Source organism: Bactrocera dorsalis, chromosome 6 (genome assembly GCF_023373825.1).
Source record: "Bactrocera dorsalis isolate Fly_Bdor chromosome 6, ASM2337382v1, whole genome shotgun sequence".
Taxonomy (NCBI): Eukaryota; Metazoa; Arthropoda; class Insecta; order Diptera; family Tephritidae; genus Bactrocera; species Bactrocera dorsalis.
The window spans coordinates 40,482,404-40,495,222 of NC_064308.1; the positions used below are offsets into that span (position 1 = coordinate 40,482,404).

The 12,819-nt window shown below is 34.3% G+C and overlaps 1 protein-coding gene and 1 non-coding gene across 3 annotated transcripts; both read right to left on the reverse strand.

Moving 5' to 3' along the window:
* Positions 1 to 317: 317 nt before the first annotated feature.
* LOC125779921 (small nucleolar RNA U3) lies at positions 318 to 523 on the reverse strand. The gene has a single exon (XR_007423455.1). It is a non-coding gene; the product is annotated as a small nucleolar RNA U3 (small nucleolar RNA).
* A 6,625-nt stretch (positions 524 to 7,148) lies between these two features.
* LOC125779473 (uncharacterized) lies at positions 7,149 to 9,287 on the reverse strand. 2 transcript variants are annotated; one of them, XM_049460833.1, is made up of 2 exons: positions 8,263 to 9,287; positions 7,149 to 8,177 (listed from the first exon to the last, which is right to left on the reverse strand). In XM_049460833.1, the coding sequence occupies exon 2, from the start codon at positions 8,173 to 8,175 to the stop codon at positions 7,519 to 7,521; it is 657 nt and encodes a 218-aa protein (XP_049316790.1). In that variant the 5' UTR covers positions 8,176 to 8,177; positions 8,263 to 9,287; the 3' UTR covers positions 7,149 to 7,518. The 2 variants fall into 2 exon arrangements, with proteins under 2 accessions (XP_049316790.1, XP_049316789.1); XM_049460832.1 differs by having other exon boundaries at positions 7,149 to 8,184; positions 8,263 to 9,286.
* Positions 9,288 to 12,819: the final 3,532 nt, after the last annotated feature.

Genomic DNA, 12,819 nt, shown 5'->3' on the forward strand with positions numbered 1-12,819 from the left:
CGCATGTGCGCGTTCAGAAATTGAAATCATATTTTCATCACTTATCAATATACTTATTACATGTGCGCGCATTGACTTGCATGTTCATACATTCATATATACTTATATGTACATATATTTGCATACATTGCCAAACAAATAATGCACAAGCATACAAACATACATACATATGCGTACACATATGAATATGTCACCATGAGAATTTGCAGAAATGAAAGACAAACGAAAGAAAAATAATGCGCAAGCATACATAAGCGTACTGTACTTATTGACTGCATTATTTTTGTGTAAAACCTTGGAATTTATTCATTAAAATCACCACTCAGAAGTCGTTTTATCCGTTGTAAGTGAGCGATTTACGAAGAAACATCATTTCTAATATGCCACAAGACAAAATTAGAAATGAAGTTCATAAACCTCACGATGTCAGATAAAACGATAGACCTCGTCATCGCGGGGCGATTTCCAAGAAATGTAAATGAAGACTAACTACCAGAAATGATCCTGTAAAGCAGTGGTTCTTAAACTTATTTTGTCTACCGCCCACTTTGAGAATAAATATTTTTTTAGCGCCCCCATTTTTTCACCTATTTAAAAACCACTATAACTTCAAATTAATTATTGTGACCTATATATTGTATATTAACGGGGAATTCTAAACGAAACTTTTACTATAACCAGCAACTTGAAACCTGAGCGCAGTAGGTAACATACAACGGCGCTTAGGTCTCAAGTTAACTCTTACGGGCTCCACCTGCCAATAAGAATGATTATTGAAACACTACTTTATAGTATTAAAATAGAGAATCTTTTATTAAAAATAAAACTAAAATAATCGATCCATATATAAAAACTAATGTGAAGGATGAATCTGATACTGTTTAATAAGTTTGTTAATATCAGGTTCCAATTTACTCAAAAACAGTCGCAAGTCGCCACGTTCGGTAACAAGCAAACGATTTCTATTTTTAGTAAGCAGTGTTGTCACAGCACTAAATCCACGTTCACAAAAATATGACGATGGGAATGCTATCAAGAATCGTTGAATGATTGACCATAATCCAGGGTACAATTGCGAGATCGATTTTTGTAGCCATAATTCTTGGTAACCATTTTTGAACTTGATTTTTATTTCCTCGTTTGTTGTCAATTCTATAAATTCTTCTTCCAGCTGAGGTGACATTGCTGTGTTGACATTCTAAAACGGATCCAACACCCAGTCTGGTATTTCCAAGTTTAAAATGTCCTGGTATCGTTCGGTCAAGTCAATGTGGAGGTTTTTCAAATGTTGGCAGTAGGCAAATAATTCGTCGTTACTGCATGATACTGATAAATTTGGAAAATTGTGAAACTCACGTCTGCCCAGATTCCTTTTGTGTAGAAGCAGTTTGGCTGCGAAAGCAACAACGACGTTTTTTGTTTTAATTAAATTTAGTTTATCGCCTTGCAGTTGGAGATTCATGTCGCTGAACAATTTATACAGGTCTGTCATGTAAGCTATATCATTCTTTGCTGTTATGAGCTTGTCTTCAAATTCTGTATCTTTAGTTTCCAAGAACTCTATAACAGAGTCAAACAGGTTGTTGAATCGAGTCAGCAAATTGCCTCTTTATAGCCAACGAACTTCAGTATGAAACAACAAACGATTGAAATCCTCGTAATTAGTAACACAAAGCTGATGAAATAATCTATCATTCAAAGAGCTGTTGCGGATTTTATTGACTGCTTTGATGACATGTTGCAGTGATTGAAATAGTTTTTCACTTAAGTTTCTAGCAACTAAATGTTGTCTATGAATAACGCAATGTACACCAAGGACATCTGGAATTTTATTTTTTAAGTGCGCTATTAAGCCTTTATGGCACCATATCGTAGCCGGACCGCCATCCGTAGCAATTGAAATAATATTTTTCAAAGGAATCTCTTTCTCATCGCAAAACTTTTCCAATATATTGAATATGGTTTCGTGTTTTGTATCGGTCTCTAAATTTCTAGCAAATAATAGTTCTTCACATATTTTCTCATCTTTAATAAACCTCACGTAAGACAACAACAATGCTTCATTAGTTGGTAAAGTGGACACATCGAGCTGAATTGAGAATTGGCTTGTCCTCAGGTGATCGCACAATGATTCTTCAATGTTTTCAGCCATTTCATCAATTCGTCTTTGCACAGAATTATTACTCAAAGGAATGTTTCGGATAATAATGTATCTGCGGCCGGTTTATAAAGCACGGTAGTTATTACTTCATTTATTGCTGGCAATATTAACTCTTCTCCGATGTTATGTGGTTTGCCTTTTTGAGTAATTAACAAAGAGATATTGTACGAAGCTCGAAGTCCGTCGTCATCTTGCTTAGCAGTCACCGAAATAGTTTTGCTACATTTGGCTGAGTATTATGCTTCTTCTCTAGGTCTTGAAAATATGCTACATTTTTGTCTTTCTTATCTGGATGCATTTTATACAAATGATCTTGCAATCTTGAAGGCTTCATTGCTTCATTCGAAAATGTTTTTAGACATAGAAGACACAATGGCGAGGATGGGTTTGTGGGATTTTCGGTGAATCCGAATTTAATATTGTATATTCCGCGCAGTATTGCCGTCTCGTCTTTTTTATTTCCGACATTGTTTTGCTTTGAGAAATACGTTAAATTCGCGAGTAGTGTAAAGGAGGCGTAAGTAATGCTCATCTATTGCGCGCAAAACCACAAATGAATATAAAATAAATATTACATTGTTTATATAGGAATGCTTAAGCACAATTATTATATAGTAGTCCAAAAATAGAAATACATTTGTAAAAAAAAGATCTTTATCCTTTTTTTATTTTTCCCAGAAATACATTTGTAAAAAAAGGATCTTTCTACTTTTCGTATTTTACCCAGAATTCATTTGTAAGAAAGGATAAAGATCCTTTTTTTATTTTCCACATAAAAGATTTAAGGAGTTCAAAAGCTCAAAACGTGCGCTACATCAGCTCGAACCTACCTACCCTACACCTTTGCGCAAATGATTATATTATGATAGCAAATGCCCATATACAGATTTGGCAATGGCAATTACAATACGTTTGACAGTTAGTATTCTATAAATTCTATCCTGTGGAGATGCCCCGTTATGAAACGGAGCGACCGATTGACATGATTTTCAATATAGAACCGAGTTTGAGCAATCTTTTAATTCATATTTGTTGATGTTCACAAGTTGTTGTTGAGAGTCGAGTGCTCATGTAGTTGTTGTCTAAGAGGCCTCCTAGCTAAATAAAATTACAAATAACTCCTCTCCTCTACACAACGCCACCATTTTCTTTCTGGGTCTCTTACCGGCCCCCTTGACACCTGCAACGCCCACAAGGGGGCGTTATCGCCCACTTTGGGAACACTGCTGTAAAGTATAGCCTTAATTTTTCAACGGCCAACGCAGAGTATTTCAACCAAAAGTTACACAAAATAGTTGAGAATTCGCAGAAATGAAAGACAAACGAAAGAAAAAGAAGTATAACTTCAATAATGCACAAGCATACAAACATGCATATGCGCACACATGTGAATATGTCACCAGCCAAAAATTGAAACATTGTTCTACAAAAACAACAACAGCATAAGCATGGCAACATTGTGTTGTTGGTAGAAAAGCTGTGCCGAAAGAAACGATCGCTGATTGTCACCGCTTCCCTTGCTACTCGAACATCTTCGCAAACAAGGTTGCGTTAGATTCATATTGAGCAAGGTTGCGCAACTTGCATTTAACGCAACCTTTCCGAACTCGTATAAGAAGTATAACTCAGAAACTTCATTCACTTTAAAAAGAGATACTCAAATAAATATATCTATTCAAATTCTAAAGTACTCCCTTTTAATAAATATGCAATAAGAGTAATATTAAGGTTTTTCGACCATGTTTGGAATTGTGACAATCCATTGATTTCTGATGGTATCTTGTCGCAGTCGAGTCATACTTGGGTCAACAGCAAGTATTTGTCTCCACTTGGTATTAGTAAAGAAATTGTAATAAATGATGTTAATCATCCAAAAGCCTTCTGCTCAAACTTTTATGTAAAAGCAACACCTGGTCCGCACAGGGGCTAGTTTAAGCATAAGCTTTATTTGCTAGAGCACTTTTTTAATTAGTGTGGAAATATCACATCACTAAGGGCAAAAACAGTGTATATATATTTATCGAGTATCGATATTTATTTGTCATCTTACTTACTGTTTCCTACTTTTATCTTTCTTCTACTTGGTTACTTGTAACAATAAGCACGTGTGTCTACAGAACATTGGAATATCCGCAACAAAATTTTTTTATTTTTATTTGTTCCTGCTAGAAAGGCTTTTACGATTGATCTGCCTTCTAAAGAATTTTCTACAGGTTATGGGCCCAGATCCCCATCGAAGATAAGTATAACTTGTGATTTACATTTAATTATCATGGAAAAATCAAAAAGAAATATAAGGCCGTTCGACGGTGAAAAATATGCGATTTGGAAATTTTGAGTTAGGGCGCTTTTAAGCGGAAATGATTCGATTAAAGTAATTGATGAAATTGGTGGTGAAAAAAGTGATGAGTGGGAAAAGTTAGAGAAATTGGCCAAAAATACAATTATTGAATATTTAAGTGATTCCTTCTTAAGTTTTGTCACAGATGATTGCAATGCTAAAGAAATTTTTCATAATTTAGATTCAATATATGAACGCAAAAGTTTGGCTACACAGTTGTCCGTCCGTAAACAATTACTTTCACTAAAATTAAAAGGCGATATGGATTTGATAAACCATTTTAATATATTTGATGATCTAATAACAGAACTTTCTGCATCTGGCGCGAAATTAGATAACATGGACAAGGTCAGCCATCTTTTGCTTTCCCTACCTGTTTCGTATGACGGCGTCATTACCGCCATCGAAACACTCGCAGAAAGGAATTTGACTTTGGCTTTCGTCAAAAATAGATTACTTGATCATGAAATTAAGTTAAAGCAAAAATCTAAAGATACAAGTTTAAAAGTATTGCAAGCTGTGAATAAAATAAATAAAGTGAACAATTTTCAAAATAAAAATAATCAGTTTCAATATAAAAATTATAAGTTTCAAGATAAAGTCCAATTTAAATCCAAATTCAAATTTAATAAACAAAAATGTTTTTACTGTGGCAAGATAGGGCACTTAAGGAAGGATTGCTATAAGTGATGGGCATATTTCTTTCCTATTGGATTCGGGTGCATCTGATCACTTGACCAACAACGAAAATCTACTCTCAAACGTTTGTCATCTTGAATCACCAATCAAAATCGCTGTTGCAAAGTCGGATGAATTTATATTTGCAACTAAAAAGGGATCAATGAAATTGCTAACCGATACTTTTACCAACGTTACCCTAAATTATGTGTTATTTTGTCCTGATGTATCACAAAACCTTATTTCTGTTAAAAAAAATGCAAGAAACTGGTTTTACGATTGTATTTCATCCAGGAGGTGTAATTGTAAGTAAAGATAATATAAATATAATGGATGCACATTTTATTGATAATGTTCCTTCTGTGAGATTTACAGTACCTAAGAATGCATTTGTATCAAGTAAAATAAATTATAACATATGGCATGAGAGGTTAGGGCATATAAGTCAGGGAAAATTTCTTGAAATTAAAAACCACAATTTATTTGAAGATACTAATTTGCTAACTAATGTTAATCCAGTTAATGATTTATGCGAAGCCTGCTTAAAAGAAAACAAACTTGTTTTGAAAAGGTTAAAAATAAAGATCACATAAATAAGCCATTATTTGTAATACATTCCGATGTCTGTGGTCCGATAACACCTCCAACAATAAATACAAAGAATTACTATGTTGTTTTTATAGATCAATATACACATTACTGTGTAACATATTTGTTAACTTACAAGTCAGATGTTTTTACTGCATTTAGGGATTTTATTTTAAAAAGCGAAGCCCATTTTAATCTGATAGTAGTTAATCTGTACATAGATAATGGGAGGGAATATTTATCAAATGAAATGGGAGAATTTTGTGTTGGAAAAGAAATATTTGTAACAGCAAGAGATGTTGTTGTTGATGAAACAAATATGGTAAAATCTAGAGCTGTGGTTGAGGTTGACATGCATCTTAATAATGAAGATGGTGAAAGTATTCAATCAAATATTGATAATGAAGATGTCCTCAACAATAATGGGAAATCTGATGAAGCAGATAAACAGCCTAGTGATATGGTAGAATTTGAGAATGCCGATCCAGAAATGTCTGGTGAAAAGTCTTATGAAAAAGAAGACTTGGAATCGCAGATAAATATTAGAAAAAGTGATCGAATAAAGAATAAACCAAAAGTATCTTATCAAGATTTAATAAATAATTGTGTAATGCATACTCAATCTTTATAGCGGGATTCTGTAACCAGTCTCTAGTCTCTGTTTGAGACATTTTGAGACAAAGTCTCAATTTGAGACTAGTTACTATTCACTAAACAGTCTCTAGCGTTAGTCTCAAAATGTTGAGACCTGGTAGTTAGCAGGTCACAAAACTAAAAAGAGCTCTTGTCTGCCATTTTGAATATACTGAATAGAGATCATCATAGATATTAATCGATTGTCGTTTCTTTATATTTTGTAAGCAACTCAAATACGAAAATATGAAAAATAAATCAATTTTACATAAATTTCGTAAATATTATGAAACAAAGTCAACATATATTTTTATTTTTATTGATAATTATGTTTTTTGACTATGCTATAGGAAATTTAATATTTGTTATCGACATATTTATTTTCATTCAAATGTAAAAACATCTCTGAATAATGAAATGTAATAGATTTTGAGACTGTCACTTACAGAATAGCAAAATCATCTCAAGTCTCAAAAATTGTCTCTAACTCAAAATCTCAAATTTAGAGACTTGAGACTGTCTCACGTTACAGAATCGCACGGTTAATCTATTCCATACCAAATAAATTTGTTGAGGTTAAATACAGTAAAGATAGAACACATTGGGAGAAAGCTATGAAAGAAGAACTGGACTCACACCCCCCAATCCGCAGCAGAACAATTTAATTCGACAGCTAAAACACCAATTAGCGAGCGCACCGTCCGTCGACGATTAACCCTAGAATGGTAAACATATTTTTTTGCTCTTTAATGGTAATCTTCGCCTGTGAGGCGACTTTTATAAAAAACCCAAATTTTACCCTTAACAAAACAAAAATTTATTAAAACAAAAACAAAAACGTATATATTACATGCTTGGTAATAAAAATAAACAAAAAACAATTCATTTTTCCTAAATATTTTATTGGCAACATTTATGGATCACATATTTTATTAGTAGTATGAATAGATCTTTTACAAAAAAAATATAAAAAAATAAAAAAACAGTTTGAGATCAAAAAAAAAACTTCAGTGTCTTGTAGACCTTATATCTAATTAACATATTAAAAAATAATATAAATCTTAAAACTTAAAATAAGTTCTGGAAGACAAAATAAAATTTGTGGGTTTTCCACCTACTATTTCACATCACAAATAGTAGGGTCAAACAGTTCAACAGTTGACAAGTGATTATTTTTTAACGCACCACTCATGATAAATATACCGATAAGAGCACGAAGCTCTTCTATTGTTACCTGTGATGTAGTGGTATTCTGAATTGTATACTTGGTAGCTGCTTGGTCAATATATTCATTAGTGCGTAAGAGTACTTCATCCTTCAATTCTGTAGTAAAAAACAGTTCAAAACACTTCAAGGGATCTACTATACCCTTGGCTCCTTCTTTTGGCCCTGGCGTAATATGAACTATGTTTCTCGAAGGAGTTCTGTTCGATACTTTTGTTGTCGAAGACGGTTCGGAAGACCATATATATTTGTTCTTACCCCTCATAACCCATGCCGATGGCGTAATTATCCAGTTCTCACAAGCCAATTGTTCGCCATTTTGCGACGTGTCTACAGCTTCATGAACATGAGTCGGTGTGGATTGTATATTGACATCAATTTCATTAGATACATCAATATACTGCATGCCATCGTCGAAATCATCGACGTAAGTGGGATCAGCCACACTATCATCTGAATCGATATCTACACCCATATCGTCATCAAGTTCACTTCCATCAAGCGATATCTCCTCCAGCCATATGAGTAACTGCACATCAGGAGGAGCCATCTCTAAAAACTATAAAAATTACGCAAAAACTCAAAAAAGCAAAAAACACCAAACAAATGCGCAAACGAATATGTACAAAAAAAGTACCTTTATTGGTAAACTTCGCCTCAGAGGCGACACACGTATCTATATATAACCAACGCAACGCAGCAAATCAAAATACGTCTGTGCCCAAGCTCGTACAACACTCAACTGAGTTGGCACGAGCGCACGCCTTAATACGAGTGAACGATCAGGAAATATTGCAAAAAAAAAAAAAAATTCTTCGCCTCACAGGCGGTGTTTACCACTCTAGGGTTAAAAGAATGTGATTTTAAGACTTATAAAGTCAAGGAAGTGTCATATATAACAAAAGCAAACAAGCTCAAAAGACTGACTTTCGCAAAGGAATATGCCCATAAGCCAAAGGAGTTCTGGAGGAGCGCTCTAAGGACAGATGAAAGCTCCTTTGAGTATAATTCATCAAAAAATAAATTTTTTGTAAGATTACCAATGGAACAAAGGCAGAAAAGGCGGCCCGTTTGCCAAAAAGTAAGCCATGGTGGAGGCTCTGTGATGTTCTGGGGATGTGTAGCGTATAATGCACTGGGTGACTTCGTTCCTGTCACTGGCTCGATGAACCAAGGCCTATATTTACTGGTTCTAGAAGAGAATGCATTTCCTTCTGGAGACAGGCTTATTGGTCAATCCTTCATTCTGCCACAGGATAACGCCCCATGCCACAAAGCCAAGATGATTAAAATATTTTTGAAGGATGTTGGTGTTACCACTTTGGACTGGTCACCTCAAAGTCCAGATTTAAATATAATTGAAAACGTCTGGTCTCTTATTGAAATGTAAAGGAACAGAATCGTTGAATAAAACCAGAGAGGAGACAATTTCTGAGGTCAGTTCCCTTTGAGAACAGATATCTCCAGAGATCATCCAAAATTTAATTGATTCAGTACCGGGACGCCTGGAAAAAGTTATTGAAACTAAAGGAAATTATATATTTTACTAAATTCCTTTTTTTGCCTTTAGGTTTTTTAAGTTTAAACTTTGTTATTCACATAAAAAGGTACTTGTCAAAATACTTATGCCACAACATGAAAATTACTTTAGCTTATATTTTTTGAAGTTCATATGGCAAAGTGTTGAATGCATTATTTTTAAGTTTGTATTAGCACTATGTAATACAGAAAAAAATTATTGAGTTATATTAAACCATTGCAAAGTCACATAAAACCATTTGTTTTTCGTCAAAATAATTATGCCGACTAGTGTACATATTTACGCATGTTTGTAGGCGAAGTTGCTACAGCGGCAAGGGTTGACAATCGAAGGCCATATGGAAATATGGAAATGACAACGAAATAATGCAAATATGCATATTTCTAAAGGTCATTAATTATTTTGAAGAAATGAAAGGAATGAATGCTCCTGAGAAGTATAGGCTTAACTTTTCAACGGCCAACGCAGAGTATTTCAACCAAAAGGAATTTATTCATTAAAATCACCACTCAGAAGTCGTTTTATCCGTTATAAGCGAACGATTTTCGAAGAAACATGCCACAAGACAAAATTAGAAATGAAGTTCTTCAAATTAAAATTGAGTGTTTTTGAATACATTTACTATACAATGACTTACGATGTTTTTGATTGGTTGAAAATTGTCAATTTGGCATTCAAAATTGACCATTTTTTTACCTAAAAAAACGTTTTTTTTTTCAAAATTACCCCATGTTGTTAATTTTTGATATTTTTCTAAGATCGTAGGTCATTATATAGGAAATATCTTTAGGTTTAATAAACTTTTCAAATTTTTTTGTTTCAGCTACTCGTTAGGCCGGAATCATGTCAGCAGTTGGGGCACTTTTGTTTTTGGCACCTCCGAAGACAGCCCATAGCGTTATTTTTCAAAATTTAAAAAAAAGAAAACCTCAAAATATAGCTGAAAATATACCTTATTACGTTCAAAAAAGTTCGAAATATTCAATTGCGTACTTTCTCTTAAAAAAATTCACGAAAATCGCCTAATTTTGCATGCGTCACACTGGAATAGCTCCATAAGTTATGCCGGGTCGTTGACAATAATAATGAAATGTCGAATCAGCCCAACGGCTCTAAGTAAATTACGCTAAGCATAGTTTAAGAATGAAATGATAATTTAACAAGAAGAAACGTTAACTTCGGTTGGACCGAAGCTAAATACCCTTCACACGTGTATTTCTGTTAGCAACTAAAGGGTGATTTTTTAAGAGCTTGATAACTTTTTAAAAAAAAAAACGCATAAAATTTGCAAAATCTCATCGGTTCTTTATTTGAAACGTTAGATTGGTTCATGACATTTACTTTTTGAAGATAATTTCATTTAAATGTTGACCGCGGCTGCGTCTTAGGTGGTCCATTCGGAAAGTCCAATTTTGGGCAACTTTTTCGAGCATTTCGGCCGGAATAGCCCGAATTTCTTCGGAAATGTTGTCTTCCAAAGCTGGAATAGTTGCTGGCTTATTTCTGTAGACTTTAGACTTGACGTAGCCCCACAAAAAATAGTCTAAAGGCGTTAAATCGCATGATCTTGGTGGCCAACTTACGGGTCCATTTCTTGAGATGAATTGTTGTCCGAAGTTTTCCCTCAAAATGGCCATAGAATCGCGAGCTGTGTGGCATGTAGCGCCATCTTGTTGAAACCACATGTCAACCAAGTTCAGTTCTTCCATTTTTGGCAACAAAAAGTTTGTTAGCATCGAACGATAGCGATCGCCATTCACCGTAACGTTGCGTCCAACAGCATCTTTGAAAAAATACGGTCCAATGATTCCACCAGCGTACAAACCACACCAAACAGTGCATTTTTCGGGATGCATGGGCAGTTCTTGAACGGCTTCTGGTTGCTCTTCACCCCAAATGCGGCAATTTTGCTTATTTACGTAGCCATTCAACCAGAAATGAGCCTCATCGCTGAACAAAATTTGTCGATAAAACACATTTCGAACCGAACACTGATTTTGGTAATAAAATTCAATGATTTGCAAGCGTTGCTCGTTAGTAAGTCTATTCATGATGAAATGTCAAAGCATATTGAGCATCTTTCTCTTTGACACCATGTCTGAAATCCCACGTGATCTGTCAAATACTAATGCATGAAAATCCTAACCTCAAAAAAATCACCCGTTATGTGCTCAGTTTGTATGGAAGCTATATGTTATAGTAATTCGTTCTGAACAAGTTTTTTAGAGATTACATTGTTGCCTTAAAAAATAATCTATACCAAATTTCGTGAATATATCTTGCCAAATGTGAAAGTTGTCCAATCAAGAACTTGATTCCGATCGTTCAGTTTGTATGGCAGCTATATGCTATAGTTAACCGATCTCAACAATTTCTTCGGAGATTACATTGTTGCTATAGAAAATAACTTGTGCCAACTTTTGTGAAAATACATTGTGAAATGTGCAAGTTTTTCATACAAGAACTACATAGATTCCGATCGTTCAGTTTGTATGGCAGCTATATGCTATAGTTAACCGATCTGAACAATTTCTTCGGAGATTACATTGTTGCTTTAGAAAATAATATAAGCCAAATTTCGTGAATATATCTTGTCAAATATGAAAGTTTTCCATACAAGCATTTGATTCCGATTGTTCAGTTTGTATGGCAGCTATATGTTATAGTGGTCCGATATTGGTCATTCTGACAAATGAGCAGCTTCTTGAAGAGAAAATGACGTTTGCAAAATTTCAAAACGATATCTTAAAAACTGAGGGATTAGTTCGTATACGTATATACAGACAGACAGACGGACATGGCTAAATCGACTCAGCTCGACATACTGATCATTTATATATATACTTTGTAGGGTCTCTGACGATTCCTTCTGGGTGTTACAAACTTCGTGACAAACTTAATATACCCTGTTCAGGGTATAATAAAGAACCTGACGGCAAACCGCACAGTACAGCGAACCGAGGTCTTATTCATAAAACAACAGAAAACGTAACTCGCGTAATGTTGTGGAGAGAACAAATGGTGTTCTAAAAAATCTATGGAGATGTGTACTGGAAGCTAGGCAATCGCATTACGCTCTTAAATTGTATAAATTACCGATGCTATGACACACATTTTATTAGAAATGAATTTTCCCAGGCTGAAGTTTTTGAAGCAATACAGTTTGATGAAACCGAATCCAACTCCTCCTATATCAATGAGGCTAGACGTGTTAGAGCACTTATTGCGAATTCATTATAAATTTTAAAACATGCTTTGATAATTTAAATATAACTAATTTTCATTGTACTTTTAAAATCAATAATTTCACTCAAAAGCCCATATTGTTTTTCTTTAAACTAAATATACTTAATTTTATTCACAAATTTTATTTATTTCAAATCGAACTATGTCCAAGATGATCCTGGTACTAGTTCCACTTTTTCAGCTTATGACTTCCCATCCATAAATTTTGGCTCACTGTGTCTTTCACAGAACGATATTGCCAAGGCTATTTGTGATATTAAGTCTTCTTCCAAATTGGATTTGGATGGGCTTCCGCCCGTACTTGTAAAAAATTGTATTGCCTTAGTATATCCTCTCATGCTTATCTTCAATAAGTCTCTCTCCACCGGGAAGTTTATTTCTGACTGGAAATTGACATGCATTACCCCT